General features: G+C 41.3%; 1 protein-coding gene across 2 annotated transcripts in view; it reads left to right on the top strand.

Annotated features, from left to right (window-relative positions):
- Positions 1–19,159, top strand: part of atrn (attractin) — a 114,183-nt gene that overhangs the window by 10,671 nt on the left and 84,353 nt on the right. For both annotated transcript variants that reach the window (XM_084012567.1, XM_084012566.1), the window contains exons 3-11: positions 3,534–3,647; positions 3,749–3,877; positions 6,197–6,393; positions 9,160–9,328; positions 10,916–11,006; positions 12,411–12,660; positions 13,011–13,194; positions 13,984–14,138; positions 19,058–19,142. In XM_084012567.1, coding sequence (XP_083868693.1) covers positions 3,534–3,647; positions 3,749–3,877; positions 6,197–6,393; positions 9,160–9,328; positions 10,916–11,006; positions 12,411–12,660; positions 13,011–13,194; positions 13,984–14,138; positions 19,058–19,142 — 1,374 coding nt within the window. The remainder of the gene's footprint in view (positions 1–3,533; positions 3,648–3,748; positions 3,878–6,196; positions 6,394–9,159; positions 9,329–10,915; positions 11,007–12,410; positions 12,661–13,010; positions 13,195–13,983; positions 14,139–19,057; positions 19,143–19,159) is intronic.

Genomic DNA, 19,159 nt, shown 5'->3' with positions numbered 1-19,159 from the left:
CCTAAAACCCCGAGACAGCTGGGAGACGGATCGAGCCGAACCGAGGCTGCGAGTCGATCCTTCAAGGGTGCTCATAATGATTATTTACTTGGCTGACGTAGCGTCCAGCGTGAGGAGTTTTCATCGTCCCGAAGGTGATGGATGGGAATAACACGGCAGAGTAACCGTGAGAAATTCAATATCATCCTCTTTTTGTCGTAGTCAGCTTTGTGACGCCACGGCGGATCGATTTAAGATGATTCTTAGTTTTTCTTCTTTTCTTTTTTAGCTGTCGGCTCATCTGAACCAGAAACTCTTTGATTACATTTGCATTTTAGGCATTTAGCCCACATTGTCATCCGGAGGGAAGGGGGGGGGATTCAGAAGGTCACACTCATGTTTCCTCCGACAGGACGTGTCGATGTGGCGGGGTTTTGAACCTCTGACCTTCCTGTTCCTGAATGGCTTCTGTAATCAGCGGGCCTCGTCTGGAGACCTCGGCGTGTATTTAACGAGAGGTTAACGAGGTTAAAGTCCCAGGGAAACTTCAGCTTCAGTGACGGGGAAGGTTTGGGGAAAAGATGACTGCAGGTCTACAAATAGAAATGGATGTTTTTGCCCAACGGTTGAATTGTGGGTAAAAGATACCTGGATGCCTGATGAGTTGAAAAGGGTTGTTGTAGCTGAGCTGTATTATTAATTTATGATATGGAAAATGTCTCCATGTCATTAATTCTGCTCTGCTGAAGGTGTCAACCATTGTATATTATTATACATATATATTTCTATTTAATTTATTTAGTTATTTTGTATTCTATTTAATTAACTTATAACTTATTTAGAATTGTATTTATAAATATTTTGTTCTTTTTTATTATTATTTAATATTATATTTTATTTATTAATTAACTTATTTATAATTGTATTATATTTATTTAGTTATTTTGATAAATGAATTAACTTATTTAGAAAAAATGTTTTATTTATATTATTTTGTATTATATTTCATTAATTTATCATTTTATTTATAATTATTTATTTTTGATGGACTGCCCCACGTTAGGGTATGTCTTGTGAAAAATTAAAATAAACTTTTCGGAAACAGAATATTTGAGCGGTTTACAGTCAAAATCAAATCCCTCGCGTTTGATTGGACCACCAAAAAGTGGGCGGGCTTAGAATGTAGCACTCCACACACCTTGTCGCTATGGTATCAGTTAAAAATGGTACACTAATAGCTTACGTAAGGACACGTCATATTTTGTTTTACACATAAAGATTTGATTTTGATATATTGTTGCACAATGTGACATAAAAGGATTTTTTTTCTTTTTTAAAAAAAAGATGTTGATCATTGAATCTCGAGTTTAAAGCTTTGGGCGTACGTTCTGAGCATCTGCGACCCGAAGTGACTTCACCCGACGGCAGCGAGAGTGAAGTGATGACCTTAGTTGTAATTGCTCTTTTCATGGAATAAGTGTGTCTTTGTCAGATCTCTGCAGTCACTCCGTCCTCTCGATTCAGTATTTAGTGGTCACATGTCTGCTCTTCTAATTGGACCTCGGGGGCTGATGCCATTCAACGTTTGTTTGTCTGCAGATGGCGGGAGGACAAAAATCGCCCTTTCACTCTTCAGAAATTACATTTTGATGAAGAAGAAAAGAAAATGCGACCGTTCATAACATTTCCTGTACATCTTGTGCCCTCGTCGTAGACATGCTGAATGGGCCTTTGTGTGCTTCACTCTTCTTTTTTAATACTTTCATTCAACAGTCAGATAGTTATGAAGGTCTTAAATCAGAGTCTGGGTAAACAAGCTGGTTTTTGCCTGTTTTTCTACAGAATGAGATAGTGTTCCTTTATCTCTATTGCAGTGTAAAATTGACAATACAATATGCTACTATATTCAAGATTTATTATCAGATTCAACCTTGATATGAACAATTTCATGGCATGTCTTATCCCGGCCCAAATAATTGCGATTCATATTATCTCGATAATCATCAAAATCTCTTTAAAATGGCACTAAAACGTACTGATAACATTCATATTTTGTAAAGAGGCAAATACTTGTATTGCGTCACAGATAAGACATCTTTTATTAGTGAAAAACAAAGACAAATCACAAGGTCTCCTGCATAAATATATAATAAACAAATTATATTCCGTATGTTTAATCTAATAATGAAATTTCACCACGATAGACTTATTATAGTATTTTTTTTATTGTGATCCGCATTAAAATCCTCCTGTTTCAGCTGTGATGTCACATATAACACAGAAGATGGTAAAAGTACATTAAAGTTGAATATTCGATGGTTTGGTTTCTGTGTTTTCATGCAGCCACCAGACCAAAGCCAGTAAAGTTTGTTTTCGTTGTGATGCGCTGAATGTTTCTACACTATCACCTGTTAATTATCCACCGCTGTGTTAATAAAATGCCTTTTTATTCTGCTCGGGTTCTGAAAGCTCATTCAGCTGGTGAAACAGTAACTTTTAACAACCCCAGTGCAGCTCTGCAGTCAATGATTGATCTGCAGGTGTTTGCTAGAAGGAGTGATGGTAATAAGTTGTAAATTTGATGTTTAGTTTGGATTTATAAGCAGCATTTTAAGTTAAGTGAAGGAAATATGTGTTTTTGTCTGGTTTCTCACAGTTTTTTTTTTTAAATACTGCAATGCTGGACTGCAAAATGCGACAAAAAACTGTATCTTTGTACTCACTGTGTTAAAAATGTATTTATTACTGCAGTTGGACTGAATGTGATTCATCAGAATATTGCACCAAGTAAAGCTTCAGGAATTAAATTTACAAAAGTTATTTCACATCTCAATCCACTTTTTGTATTTTTAATATAAACCCAGAGGATTAAATGGGTTACAACACAAACAAGGCGCTTGATCTCTCAGCTGTTGAGTTTTCTGCACATCGTGTCCTTGAAAGTGAACAAACAAAATAAAACAGCGAGTTCTTATCTGGCATCTTCTTGGAGAATTAACTTTTCACACTGAACACTATAGGCTGATAAATCCCGAGGGAATGCCACTGTGTCTACCATAAAATTATAACACTACATTGTTGTTGTTTTTTTAAAATGTTTTTTTCTCCTTAGGGTAGAGGAGTGGGTTTTACATAAGGGCAACTGATTTTATGTTTTTCGGTTGTTTTCCATATATCGATGCATCCAGGATGTCAAATTACTGATATTTGAGCTTATTCCGATAACAGGTAGCCCTTTAATATTGCTGTTGGAGGTAGGTTAGCATTGAAGTAGTCCCAGTGCATTGTGGGTACAATCAGACACAAGTTATGTCTTGTTGTCAGCCAGCTGATAATTAAAGTGAAGGTTTGCCCCGAAGTTAGCAACAACTGGCTGCTCCGAGCTCAGGAACACTTAAGGTGGACTGACCTTTTAAGGTGGACCAGCGCTATTCTCTATATTTTAATATCTTCTTAAACATACAAACTATTGTAATGGACCTGCATTTTTATCGAGCTTTTCTAGTACTTGGTGCCCGGTTCTCATGGTTTCCCTCTGTGTGTGTGGTTTCCAGGCCCAACACCATCCTCCGATTACGATTCAACCATTTCGCCACCGAATGCAGCTGGGACCACCTTTACGTTTACGACGGAGACTCCATCTACGCTCCCCTACTCGCCGCCTTCAGGTAAAAGAAAACAAACTTTTAATGACGAACCTGACACACGTGTCACGCTAGCTGTGAAATATGTGGTAATAAACTTGTTAAATCTGACTCGTGTGTTGCAGCGGTCTGATTGTCCCTGAACGTTACGGGAACGAGACGGTCCCTGAGGTGGTGTCCCAGTCCGGCTTCGCTCTGCTGCACTTCTTCAGCGACGCCGCCTACAACCTGACGGGCTTCAACATCTCCTACAGGTCCGAGTTTCATTCTATGACTCAGCAAAAAACAACAACAAAGCAATCAATTTCTCGAATATAATCAAAGCATCTTCCAAAAGGCTTAAAGTCATCTCCTAAATGAAATATTGTCATTTGTCTTGCAATAAAAAAATAAATAAAAAAAACTTAACTGGGATAGCAGCTTCCATATATCAAATTACCCATAATCCTCGGCAGCTGAGGTCCATGTGTGCGTTCACGATGCTGCTGGATGACGGTGAGCCCAGAGTTAAGAACCTCCTGTACTTTCACTTTGACTGCTGAGATTTATTTACGTGAAAGGATCCCACTTCACAGCTGACGCCTTCTGCATGACTCAGCCGTTTCTGTTGCGTCATCACATCTCCGTCTACCCGCAACTCCAACACGTCACTGAGGAATGCCGACTCATTTAACTTTATTATAGAAGTCTAATAATGTGTTTGACAATCTGTATAGACAATAGGTCTTTTTGGTCACATGACTGTTTTGTCTGGAGGGACACAGAAGTAGTTTATTACAGGATGTGGTCACTTTAAGCGCTTTATTTGTGGCGATATTTTGAATGAGACACATAGATGTGATTTTTTTTTTATATATCATTTATTTCTTTTTTGTCACTCTTGGTTTGCTTGAGGACCGATTTATGTTTTTGTTATTCATTACATTTGTGGCTTTGATAAATTACATTTTTAGTTTGTTTAAAAAAAAATATATATACATATATATATATATATATATATATATATATATATATATAACAATACACTTTTCAAATCTGCCGCTGTATTCTGCGGTTGACATTGAATTTACAGAATTAAATCATCATGATGTAATGTAAATATCACACCTGTCAGAATATATCATTAGTATTTGTAAAAAAAAAAATAATAATAATTTAATGTGGAATGCAATTACGGAAATGTAATGTTCCCTTTTTTAATCCGTTAAAAAAAACGGCAGCTTGATGCTCCGTTCCAAACATCTGCAAAGGACACAATGGACTGCCTGCTTTTTATTTTTTATCCCCACCCTGGTTCATACGGTCGCCATAGCGATGGGATTGAAGTTTGGGCTGAGAAAGGACGAGTCGGATGAAAGCGTACCCCTGGGGCCCCTCTGGTCTTTGGTGTGTCCCCCGGTCTTTGGTGTTTCTCGGGGAGGTGGAGGAGCCGAAAACATCAAAACCACGAGGCTGCAGAAGAACATGAAAGAAGGACGAGGCCTCTTTCTGTGTCGTCTCGCTCCCAAACATCTCCCTTCAGAGGAGAACGGTGGTTAAAAAGGTTGTTTTTTTTAATCGTCTGCACACAGTTGGCGGTGTTTTCCACATTGAAGGGGAAGTCTGGTCATCAGACAGTGAACAGGCTGATATGTCTCCTTCCTCTGTGCCACGTAGTCCAGACCCATTAAAATACACTATAAACACACACAGTTTATTTCCCTTATCCTACATACAGTGCTGCACACAGCTTTCCTAGAGGTTAAAGTACTGAGAGATGGACGAACATGTTGCTGGTTTTGGCCAAATATTTTCAAATACAGACACCAAATTATTATTATTTATTTAACCTTTATTCAACCAGGAAGTCCCATTGAGATCTTTTAGCTGGCCACGGCAGCAGCCATACAAAATAAACTATATAAAACACAGACATGATATATACAAACTAATTTATTTGGACGTGTTGTAAGTTTGTAAAAGTGTGTCTGTAGCTTTAAATGTAAATTCTGAGATATTTGGAGATGAGTGAAGCTGCTCAGGAATCATGTGAGCGTTTCTATAAATGTTCTGGGAAAAACGTAAATACTGTTTTTCTTTTGTTTGACTCACATCAGCACGCTCACATGTCCAGTGTTTTTCTCCCTTTTTCAAGTGAAAACCTGCTAAATATTTGTACGATGGGATTTTTATCATAGGTGCGGTTAACTGTGTGCTACATCATTATTTATTATTTTTTCCAGGATGAATTTGTTGCATTGTGGAAAGTCGGAGCCAAACAGGAAGAGCCGTTTGTACAGACGCCCTAAAATAACGTTGATACACGAGAAGTCATCTAATCATTACTGCTTCTTTTTTTTTAATAGATGTTTATCTGCAACAAACATGAGCTGTGATGTCACTGCAGGGAAAAGCATGTTGCTCTGATTCCTGCAGCGTGATTATGATGCTCGTACTCTGATCCGTGTGATGTTTGTTGGCACCGAACGTGTCCATTGTGTGAGTCGGTGCTGTTTTACTGCAGACGAGGTGAAGGTTTCCATCTGATCCTGGTGTCTCACCCTCTCCGTCTCCCCCCCCCCCCCCCCTCTCAGGGTGAATACGTGTCCCAACAACTGCTCGGGCCGTGGCGAGTGTCGGGTCGGGAACTCCACCGGCTCGGTGTACTGCGAGTGTGAAGACAACTGGAAGGGCGGAGCCTGCGACGTCCCGGCCTGCCTGGCGAACTGTGGCTTCCCCGACAGAGGTCGCTGCGAGGGCAAGACCTGCGTCTGCAAGACCGGATGGCAAGGTGGGCCGACCAAAACCCCAAAACCCCCACCAAAACCCTCCTGAGTGACATGCATGAGCCTCTGACTTGGTCTCTGCAGAATAAACTCTTAACTTAGCTTTTAACAGGCAAAATTACTCATATTCATAGTGCAACACCTTCTTTGTAATTAGAAAGCACATTTAATACAGTTTACACTCACCAAAGTACACATACACCTATATACACACATGGTAGCTAATTTAAATACATCTAAAGAGAAGGAGAAGACTGTTCTATGGAGCATGAATGTGCATACAGCAGACACATTTACTGTGTTCAGGCCTTCTGTCCCCGTTTTGAGTTTGATCCGACGCTTGGTATCAGAGAGCATGAAGTGATTTTTCATATCTGAGACCAGTGAACCAGCTTGGTTCCAGACTCCTGCACCGCCGCCGCCCACATCCGCCACTCGTCCGGTTATTCACGGAGCACAAATGAAACCAAATGTCAATTCAGCGTCGTTATCAGGCTGATTTATAACCGCAGCTAATCTGCTTTAAGTACCAGGAGAACACAGAGTGTTGTTGGACACGGCTCGTCATCACTGAGATTAGAAATGTATGATCTTTAATGAAGACTCGAGATTCAAAGGGATTATGATCATATTCACAGGAAAGAAACGTGTTTCCCTGTACGATGAAATTATAAAATAGATAAATAGTACAAAAAACAAGTCATTTTAAAAGCTTGTGAACAAAAATAAAACAATAAAATGATGTAAATGTAAACATGAAGGATTTTGGTTTTCCTGCTGTATAATGGTGGATGGATGTTGAGGCTAATCCACAAATATATATTATCATCCCACAAACATGAAGAAAACCTGCCGACTCTATTAAACATGAAATATTTAAAAAAAAAAGGAATAAGAATCAAGTTTTTCCTCTTTTTTTTTTTACATGTTTTTAGTGTCCAACAATATTATAATTATATGGAAATCAGAGCCTTTCAGCTATTTTATTTAAATCTGACCCAAGAAATAATAATAATGATAATCAATAAATAATAATAATAATATGAATACATATTTAATAAATACAATAATAATATTAATAATAGATTTAATTTGTAGTGCACTTTTTATTAAATGACTCTCAGAGTGCTTACATTAAAAACATTAAAATAAAGTGAGCATAAAAGCATCACATCCCAAAGAGGGCTTTTTGAATGAAGGTTTTCAGGCCTGCTTTAAAAGAATCCAGACTCTGTAAATATATATAATAATATATATCCAGTTTAGTTTCTTCTTTATGCGTCTTTATGCATTTCTCTGGTGATTCAACCTTCAGCTCTGAGCCTCCACCACCTCTTGTTTAAGCCTCCACCACCTCCACCTGCTGTAACCTGATGAACAGCAGGATTTTTTACGTCGAGTCATGAATACATTGATTTATTTATTTGGGTGATGACCAAGCCCTACCATACGGCTCTGTTAGTTAAAACGGCTCCACTGCTCCACTCTGCACAAGCAGGGAGACGCCGGCTTAATTTAACTGCAGTTATATCGGCAGCTCGCCGTCTAATTACCGAACGCCGGGGGAGTCGAAGCTGGCCGGTTGTTCCTTTTAGCCTTTATTACCCCGTCACGGCGTGTTAGCCGAGGAAAAGCACGCTTTAGTACGCTGTGCTGCCAAATAGACTCATTTTCTAACATGCAGACAAGTGTTTTATCTCTCCTTCAGAGACGGGTAGCCTTCAACCAGTTTTTATTGAACATTATTATTGAAATCGAAATTGGAGTACATTATACAGCACAACATATAAACATAATTTTATTTTTCTTTAAAAAAGTAATGAAAACTAAATAAAAAAATAATAATAAAAATGAAAAAAATTATATATATATATATATTTTTTTTTTATTGAAAATGCCGCCAAACTTTCTATTCATGAAGCAAATTGAACAAAACAACAACAAAAAAGGAGGATTAAGGAACGCTGATTGCTGCTGTGAATGACAACACTTCCTTTCCTGTCACATGACCACTTCTGCATTGTTTGGCTAATGATCAATAAGAAACTCCCCCTCTGTGGTTAACATCCTGTTTCTACTCAAACATATCAGTAATTAAGGGAACTATTTAATCTTTCTTCCATCAGGGAGGATTAGACAGACTATACATGAACAAAATACCTCTAAACCTTGGTTTAAAAAAAGGTCAAAGGTCAATCTTTCTATTTCTGACTGGCGTTTGTTTTGCCAGAAATCTTTCCCCTCCATATTGTGAAGTGATTCCCGGTTTATGCTGCCGTCATTGTTCTCGTCCTGCAGCGGGGGGAAGGCAGCGCTCGCCAGGGTCATCGCTCTTTTTTAGAAAGAGTCGTTTCATTCAAATCTGTCAATGCGTGATAGTTTATTGTTTCGTTGAAGGATTGTTCGATCTCCCCGAACACATCCCGCTGGGGGAACTACTTTCTCATACTAAGTAACTCCACAAAGGATTTAAAACTCCGTGTCCTTTCACTTCTCACTTTCATAATTCAACAGAAATCAATAATGGATTGTGTAGGGTTCATCTTCATTTCATGTATATTCCCTCCAACCTGCAGGTTTGCAGGACATTAAAGTGAACTCATGAAGTCTGAATCCCTTTTTCTTTTTTGTTTTTATGCTGATTCTGTATCTTTTTATGTTCCTCTAGACGGCCGAGGCTTGTTTATCGTCTTTATCATGTACATTTTTTAAATAATCAGAGCTTCCTGCATCGTTGACTCTGTGGTTTCTCACCCCCGCCCCCCCTTCAGGTCCAGACTGCTCGGTCTCGGTGCCTGCCAACTCGTCCTTCTGGACCCGGGAGGAGTACAACGAGGCCGGGCTGGCGAGGGCGTCCCACAAGGCGGTGGTGGACCAGGGCATCATGTGGGTCATCGGAGGCTACGTCTTCAACGCCTCCGACTACGACATGGTCAAAGCGTAAGTGCTCTGCTCCTCTTCACCACTGAGTCCTACTGTTGCTATGCAACCAGGGAATGTGCTGTTGCAAAAAAAAAAACCTTTTGACTTCTGTTCCGGTTGTAGAGACGGAGGGTAGCACATCATGTTGAGGAAACCATGGCAACCAGAGGGCATTGCATGTAGCTAGCTTCAAACCGTCAGAGGGTTATTTTAGCACCCTGGGGTGCAGCTGCTAACTGAAATGATCATGTGACAGGCTAGCTGTTTTTCTAAGGGACTTGCAGATATCATCCTGCATCGCTTTTAGATTTAAAATAAAATGCTTAATATGTATATTAGCTACATATTTGTTTGCTTGCAGACCACAGGGACGATTCATTGTTTTTTGTCCCCTCCCCTGTGGGCGGGGCTTAATTGCTCTGCCTCTAGAGTACTAATGTTGATACTCCGGTTGTTTGGAAGTCCTGCTGCTTCTTCCCCGTGTGTTTTAAAGAGAGAAAACAAAGCGTGCCTCTGCACAGACAGATGTGTGTCACGCACAGACTGAAGTATGTTATTAAAACAGTAAAATTACAGGATCCTGATGCTGAACCCAGGAAAGATCATCCCCTTGGCTCCGGCTCCATGTTTTAGTTTTTATTTTTATGGCTTGCATGCAGGAGCATCCTGTTAACTCTCCACTACCTTTATATAAATCAGACTGCAGCTCAGAGGCCCCGTTTAGCTGCGATGTAGCTGCAGAGTTGCAATCAGAGACCAAACGACACAATGGGGGGCGTTCCCTTTTTCTTTCTGAGACGTCGTGGGCTGCTTGTTGTGAGGAAGGTTCACGTGTGCAGGACGTTTGGACTTCGGAGCCTCCTTTGACAATCCTTTTGACCCACGTCTTTGTCTTTTGGAGCCGCACCAGAGTTATGAAACAAAGAGCTGCATAGTTCATCATGTTAACTAGGAGGGATTTAAGAGAACGTTGAATGACGTGGTTCATTGTCTACTAAAGGTTAGCAAACATGAGGGAATGTCAAGTGTTATATTGGCTCTCTGCCGTTTGTTTTTTTCCATTTTGAGGTTTTATTTCCTCCACTTGTGGTTTTGACTGGAGCCCATGATGTGAGACTCAGAGTCATGTGATCCATATTTAATGCCTCCTCACCTGGTGTAAGGTGTCGTTTGAAGTCTTTGTGTGAATGAAAACCTCACAGATTAATTAGTAGACCAACTATGTGCCTATAAATGACTGCAGCTTCTTTCTCTACTATTTATAAACTTGTTAATTATGTAAATGCTTTCCTGTCTGTTATTATGAATGAAATAGACTTTAGTTAAAAGCTCATTCTGCCATCTAACATCCAAATTCTGTCCAATTTAAAGTTTCTTTTGTCGTCTTTTGCATTGACTTTGTATGCAACAGATGCATTTTCTTCACATTTGATGGGAACAAACCTTTGGATGGCATTCAAGTCGAGGCATTTACGATTATCCCGATAATGAAAATTATTATTATATTTAACGATTCTCTTTATTTCTCTATATTTTGACCTGTTTCGTGTATCGTAAAGCCGTCTTGTCGCGGTCGTCTCACCCTTTTCTGTTTTCTTTCTGCAGATACAACCTGAGCAGTAAGAGCTGGCTGACCCTTGACCCCTCCGTCCACACCGTCACGCCCCGATACGGCCACTCGCTCGCCCTTCATGAGGTACGTAGAGAGGGAGGGACGTTGTGCTATCACAGACATGTGTGTTTTACAGACATCCGAAAGCTCACGGCGGTGTGATGTTTGAAACTCCTAAAGAACCGTCGGCAGCTCAATTAAACCTTTTCATTCCTCCTCTCAGTCTGTCGTCTGGAACTAATATAGCGTTTAAATCTCCGGGTTTGCTGCAGTCGAGTTTCCTCTCAGACAGTGAAGGCTGTTCGCCGATGGAATAACGAATGACAGGAGGATTCAGAGGAAGACGCAGTCTGTCTGCTCGCTGGTTTCACAGAGAGAGAGTTTGATCTGAGGAGTGTTTTGTAACACACACACACACACACACACACACAGACACACACACGGATTGCATCACAGTGTATGAATGCGTGTTGGAAGTCGATGTGGGCCTGTGAGACAGATCTGGAGTCAGATCAAGTCTCGATGCAGAACCGATGGAAATTATGCAAGTCTCGCATTGTGGGGAATTTACTGATTCGGGCCTCCCAAAACACACACACACACGCACACACGCACACACACACACGCACACACACACACACACACACACACACACACACATGCACACGCACACACACACATCCTGACTGGTTTACAAAACAGCTGAAGATGCTACTAGTTTTTGGGACTTTGACAGGCCCATATAGACTCATCCTTTTTATTTTATTTAATTGAGATGAAGATAAAAAGCTCTTTTAATAAATAATAATAATACTTTTCATTTGTAGAGCACCTTTAAAGGTTCTCAAAGATAGTTTACATATAAATAAAATAATAACACAGTAAAAATCACAGGAGAAACCTGAGAACTCAATGAGCAAAACTAACTACACATAAAAAGAACAAGTTTGTGAATGATCAAAACATGTGTTTAACAAAAAAAGGATAAAAAAAGGTTAATTTTCAATGTGTGTAAATACCTCCAACCCTTTTTAAAGTGAACTAAGGAAGTCTGATTCCTCCTTTTAATGCAGGAGCTTTTTTTCCTTTTTTATGCTGACTCTGTCCGTCTGTTTTTATGTTCCTCTAGACGGCCGAGGCTTGTTTATCATGTACAAGTGTAAAAAATTAAATAAAATATGCTTCCTGCATCATTTTTAAATCCCAATGTGGAGCCTTGAAAAATTACAAGAATCATCAAAAAACATCTTTGACAAATAAAAAAAAAAAGGACAAAAAGTGGACTCACGGCATCCTTTCAGCGCTATAAGGAATCTAATATTCAGCACCACACTCCCACACTCATCACAGAGAGAAATAACCGCGGACGTAGAAGGTAAATTAATTATAGGCAAGTGTTAGAAATCATCTGCTTTATAATAGCGTTTTCAGAATGGACTTCTTCTCCAGAAAGATGTTATTTAAAGGTTATGTGTGTTTTTGTTCCAGGGGAAGATCTACATGTACGGAGGGAAGATCGACTCCACGGGGAACGTGTCCAGCCAGCTGTGGGTTTTCCACATCCAGAACCAGACCTGGATCCAGCTGAGCCCCCGGGCCAAGGAGCAGTACGCCGTGGTGGGGCACTCGGCCCACATGGTGCCCCCCCTCCAGGACGGGGACAGTCCCGTCATGCTGGTCATGTTCGGACACTGTCCTCTGTACGGCTACATCAGCCAGGTGCAGGAGTACAACATCGGTACGAGAAGTAATACCTCCGTTACTTGTCCAGGAAATGAACGGGGGAGTTAACGAGTTTTCTAACGTTATTGGCCGGCAAACCGATCTTAATTAAGAGGTCTCATTGTCTTCTGAAAAGCCAATCTGGGGGAAGAAATGGGATGAATGAACCGATGGACATGAGCTTGTGTCCTATTTGCTCACAAAAGGAAAAGCGATTTGGTTCTTCTCATTATCCCGATGATGACCAATAGAGTCTGATGGCAGTCTGAAGCAATAATATAGGAGTAATTACTAATAAAACACTGAACGCTGAGTTGGGATCTAATTAGATTAGATAGTTAATGTGTTTGTGTGATCCCCCTCCAGCTAAGAACACCTGGAGCATGGTGTCCACAGACGGCGCTCTGGTCCAGGGCGGCTACGGCCACAGCAGCGTGTTCGATCCCGGCACCAGAGCCGTCTACATCCACGGGGGCTACAAGGCCTTCAGCGCCAACAAGTACGGCCTGGCCGGAGACCTGTACCGGTTCGATGTGGACCGGAGGAAATGGTGAGGTGCAGATTTAACCACGTGTATTATTATTAGTATTATTATTATTATTAATATTAGCTGGTGTATGATGTTACACAATGGTTGGGAGTCACATTTGTTTTAAATTTACAAAACTAACTCCTAAATTTGGGGTCAAAATCTCAATGCATGGATGAAGAATGCAAAATGAAAACATCTAATCGTAGATTAAAACCAAATAAATTAAAAATAAATCTATTTCTATCATTAAAACACGTGTTTTACTGAAATCATTGTTACATTTAAAAATGAAATAGCCTTTTAAATGTTTGGATATTCTGCTTTATTTCTAACGGATAAGAAATAATAAGAAAATAAACCAGAATAACCAGTAAAATGAACAGCAAAGCGTTTTGTGTTTTTAAAGGGAATAATTTAGCAAATCAGTTTAGCTCTTTGCATTAATAATTCTGTTGTGAAAGCTGAAGATGAAGAATGCAAAATGAGTGTTAAAATCATAGTAATTTAAAACAAAACTTCTATGATCAGGTCACGTGTTTTACAGACTGCTCACATTGAATGTTACATTTAAAAATGAAATAGCTGTTAAATGATTAGTTATGATATATTTATTTTTTTAACAGGTAAAAAAAGGAAGAAAATCCTGTCAAATGAACAGCATGTTGTGTTTTGAAAATAATTTTTTAAAGGTCTGCAGGAAATCAGTTCTGTGACGTTTTCCACAGAAAAGTGTGAAAACACGTGAAGATATTTTTTTGCTTTTACCAGAGCAGCACGTGGGAATTGAACCGTCGTTTGCGTTTGCAGGACGATCCTGAGAGACAGCGGCTTCTTCCGTTACCTCCACACGGCGGTGATCGTGAGCGGGACGATGCTAGTGTTCGGAGGAAACACGCACAACGACACGTCCATGAGCCACGGCGCCAAGTGCTTCTCCGCCGACTTCCTGTCCTACAGCCTCGGTCAGTAAACTCCGAACTCAGCAGCAGCTCCCGCAGTCCGTTGACTACGACGGCTAGTGAATATAGTAAACGGAGCCGAGACAGGGGGCAATATTACGAGAAAAAAAGAGGGAGATTTGCAAGTTTATAAAGTAGCAATTTTTGCGGGTTTATAAAGTAGCAAATTTGCGAGTTTATAAAGAAGCACCTTTGCGAGTTTATAAAGTAGCTAAATTAAGAGTTGATTACGATGTTAACAACCGTCAATTACTTCCCATGAATGTACGCATGTCTTTTAATGAATCCATTCCAACGTGTAACGCCTCGTTAAGGTCCTGTTGATGGATATTGCTGGATTTATTTATATTTATATGAGGACAAATTGTCATCTTATGGGTGTTTATTGATCAGGCGGTTGGGCTAAGATGCTAGCGGTAGTTTTCACTTGTTGTCATAGCAACAGCAAACATCCAGTGTTAGCAGAACCAAGTTTATATCGGCTATATTTATTCATAAACTCACAAATTTGCCACTTTATAAATATATATAGCCGATATAAACAAGTTGCTTTTCCCTTCAGTGGCCCTAATATGCCATCGTAGTTTCCTCCGCCTCACACTTTTTTTTCTTTTTTTTTTTGCTAAGCATGCATCCTCTCCTTTTCCTTTTCTCTGCTTTGCATTCATGCAGCTGCACACGCTCTCACACCTGAGAGCCGCTCGTCGCCCCGGTGACGAGCAGAGCACAAGAAGGTCAAAATGTCACCCGCTTGATGTACGCAGGCGGAAAACAAGGAGCCGCCGTTTTTTAACGCACGCTACTCACGTTAATGTGCTCGTAAATTCTTCCAGTCGGCTAACATTTGCAGAACGCACTCGCATGTGACCTGATTTTTTATTTGTATTGTTCTTGCCCGGAGGAAAAGAAGCAGAGCGTTGTGGTTGTTGTGTTCCTGGTTTATTCCTGTGCATGTTAATGGTGTTGTGTGGTGGAAGAGCTGGCGGCCCTCATGAATGTCTAAAAGTTTCACACCTGGATTATACAGAGGAACGTTCACGGAAACACAACCTGGACAAAAGTATCTGGACATATGGACTGATTTAGTTTGTGTTTTGTTGTCTAGGTTCCAATTTAAGGTCTCACATTGTCTTTAGTGAGATTTCCATGTTTAGTGATCAAAAAGCGGATGAACGTGATACAGAAATACTGTGAAAGGAGCAAAACGTTCCATCCACATAGATGTCGTGATATGCGGAAGACATGAAAACGCTGACCATTAAGAGCAGGCTGGGCTTTTTTCGGTAGGCGGGGCTTAAAGAGAGCGGGGCGTTTGAAGCGGAATGAATGCAGGTTTATTTAGACAGAAATAATGTGTTTTCTGAACAATAAAAAATACAAATAAGGATGTGAAAATGAGCGTTAAATGTTAGATGACCGGCCTGAAGGCAGAAGGGAAGCAGGTGTCCATATTTGTTCAGATGTGTGTGTAGCCTGAACACACAGATGTCTGATTTCCAGGCTTAACCAACTAAACCACCTTAAAAGTCCTCTCAAAACTACTAACTCTCAAAGTTAAAGCATGAAATACGTCGGAAAATCGTGTTTTCTTAGTGTTTTAGTACCATAAAGGAGAGTCGGGTCTTTGGGGGGGAAACTTGGCAGATCAGTTTCTGTAGAACATCCACTTCGAGGAGCTCCTTGAGGATTTCACGGTGAAGTGAATGCAAAGTGGGATTCACACGGGTTTTTAATGTTTATTCTAGTGCTTAATCAAGATACTTAACCCCCGGTTTGTGCCGAGCTGCTTCACGGTAGAGAAAGCGTGGTACAGATATCCGTATGCAGAATGTGCATTTTAATCATAATCTGTGATATGTCCTCGTATAACGCCGGCTCAGCTTTTGTCAGTTAGACCAGTCAGTCGTCAGCGCTGCTGTCGTCAGCCGTTAATGGGAGGCTTCGGTGCGTCTGGACGGGAGGGAGAAATCCTCCTGCAGGCTCCGAGATGTCCCCGGGACATTTCTGCTCTTCCTGTGTCATTACAGAAGGTGATTGACAGGCTGTGAAATTACAATCTCAGAGGGGGGGGGCCACGAGTGCTCTTCCCTTCCCGGCTTTTATTCATGAAGTACCGAAACATCCCCCAAAACACGTCACCTTTATTTCAACACTCACCACATGTATGCTCCTCCACTTTGACTGGAGACTAACTCATCACTCACCGGTCACCGCGGGGAAACATATTTGTTTTCATGATTTCCCCGGAGAGTTCACATCTTAAGTTTTTAAGAAATGAGAAACTTTGAGGTTTTTTTTGTTGTTCTCTGTCTCCTCCTCCCTCCTCTGTTTGATCGTGTAATTGGACTTAAAAGGACCTGGTGGAGTATTTTGCCTCCACCTCCACCACCACCACCCAGCTGCAGGGTCAGCGTCAGCAGCAGCAGCTCTGTAATTGTCTGCTAATTACAGCGGGGACGGGCCGTGCACCGAGGACTAATCTCCCCCCCTTCTCTCTTAACAAGCTGAACTCAATTATAATGCAGAATTTAAAGGGCTGTCCGCTGTCCTGACATTGGTTAGGTGGTGTCATAATAAATCCCTCGCTCTTGAGGAAGCCAATGCACCAAAACCACCCTGCAAGTACCGGCCTGCGCCACCAGAGGGCAGCGTCTACCCGCGATTGCCTAACGCTCTCCTCCGGGACTCCATGATGACTTGCACTGCATTGTGCTGACTGAAGGTGATGTACTGCGCTCACTGTGCTGCAGCTTTTTGACTTTCAGGCTCACACGCCAGCTCCTTGTTGTTGTTGTTGTTGTTGTTTTATACAGGCATCATGATGGGTGACACACTGTCACAAACCACTGCTGCTTCATTAGCATTGACATCTCAAGGTTTTGGGTTAAAACGTGGTGAAATTGTGTCAAATTGATGGCGTTCAAGCAGCATTTCAGTGACTAAATCTCAACATGTATTTATAGTCTTGGCTGTGCGGATGGTAACTGTATATATCACGGCGTGTTTGTTTTCTGAAGGTGACGGTTGACTAACGATTTAGCTCGCCTGTCACTTTTCTTGTCGGCTGAGAAGAATCGCTCCAGGTTTTGACGGCGGCCTAAATCAATGCTCCGAACCTGTAGCTACAAGCTGAGAACGGGGTGAAGCAGCAGAAGGAGATTAATCTCATTTTTCACGAGCTACTTGCTCTAAATACTGCAGCTCCATGAGCTTAAAATATTGATGTGATAAACATACAAGTTTAACTGAGAGACTCTCCTGATATTGATGTGATGCGACGGCTCGGATCTTTTCTCCAAACTGAGGAACAGCTTTTGATGAGCACGCAGTCCTGCTTAGCCGATCAAAACACATGAGCAAACATCCATTTCTCCTTCTTTTCAAATCCTAAATCAGGCGATTTATTTATGGGGTCAAAAAGACATGTGCCAACGAGGAAGAGACTCGAAATAACCACGAAGGAGCATAAAGCGACTACAAAGAGACACAAAAGACTACAAGGAGATGGAAATCAACTGGAAAGAGACACAAAATGAACACAAAGTGAAAGGAAAAATGACTGCAGGGTGACCAAAACAACCTTGAAGAGACACAGGGTGCAGTCGAATAGTCAAAAAATAAGGTCCTAACTCCTATTCCTAACTATTCCTTGACCTCTGGGGAAAACGTCACGGGGTTAAGGAAAGGCGATAGGAGAACTCAAAAGGATTTAGGAATAGTCGACCGCGGTGCTCAGAGAATCCGACCGGACTTTCACTAAGCTACGTCATTATAACGCGGCCGCTGTTGATTGACAGCTGATGATCGGCACCGGTGATTGACGTACGTCTGCACTGGAGAAACTACAATAATGGACTACAAAAAGCGCATCGTCCACTTCTCCACATGTTGGTTTTATCAACAGCTGGTTCACTGACCGGCTTCAGGTCCAGCAGCTCCTCCTTCCTGTTTGACCGGTTGCTTTTTTACATTTCATTTGTGGTTTTAGTTTCGTTTTTGTCAAACATTGTAACATGATTGAAATAAATTCAAAAAATACCATTCAATTATTATCACTGTCCACACACATTTATTATCACTATTCCAATTACTATATGTCTGCATGAAAGTCATTGTTAAATATGCAAATAGGCATATTGTTTGTTTTCATGAACGGCCGAGGTGTGCGGCACTTTAAATGTTGCTTTCGCAAAGAATTGTGGGTCGGCGTCATCTCCTTTCCTATCGCATAGGAAGGTCCGTTGCATCCTATGCTAAAGGAGCTCTGAAAGGAAGCATTGGAGCTCCTTTCCTATGCATTTAGAGAATTCGAACAGCTCTTATCATGGCGGCCATTTGTTTACTTCCGGGTCACTTCTTCAGTTAGGAACCTTCCTAAGCAAAAAAGACTATTCGACTGCACCCACAAAGTGACTACAAAAAGACACAAATCAACTATAAAGAGACACAAAACAACCAAGCGACTTCAAAGAGACAAAGAATGACCACAACCACACAAAGAAACTACTAAGAGGCACAAAACAGCCACAAATATCCAATCAAGTAAAGCAGAAGTCACCTCCCGTAGTCCACGGTAACACGGTGGAATAGAAATGTCTGTGAAGGAGCAGCGAGGACCACCTGAGCCCCCGTGTTGCATTCGAGTCCCACCGTGAAAACCATATTTCACTGGTATTCCTCTTCACAGCGACACACAGCCCATCAGGCCCTCGGTGTCGCGGTCAAGGACACTTTATTTTTTTCCCCTGTCGACTGACTCATTGATTGACATGAAGATACGAGCTGTTAAAGGTCTTCGCTAACCCCCCCCCCCCCTCAGCTTGTCAGCCGGAGTCACTGAACGCCGCAGACACGTGTGATTTAATAATGTGCCAGCGGGTCGACGGCGTCTGACCTCTCGTTGTCGTCTTCTCTCTTTCCAGCGTGTGACGAGTGGACGCCGCTGCCTCGACCCGACCTCTACCACGACGTCAACCGCTTCGGACACTCGGCCGTCTTCAGCGACAGGTGAGGATTTATGCAGC

Source organism: Eutrigla gurnardus, assembly GCF_963514095.1.
Source record: "Eutrigla gurnardus genome assembly, chromosome: 7".
NCBI lineage: Eukaryota > Metazoa > Chordata > Actinopteri > Perciformes > Triglidae > Eutrigla > Eutrigla gurnardus.
Note: the sequence above shows the minus strand (reverse complement) of the source record. Positions and strands in the feature narration are given on the sequence as shown.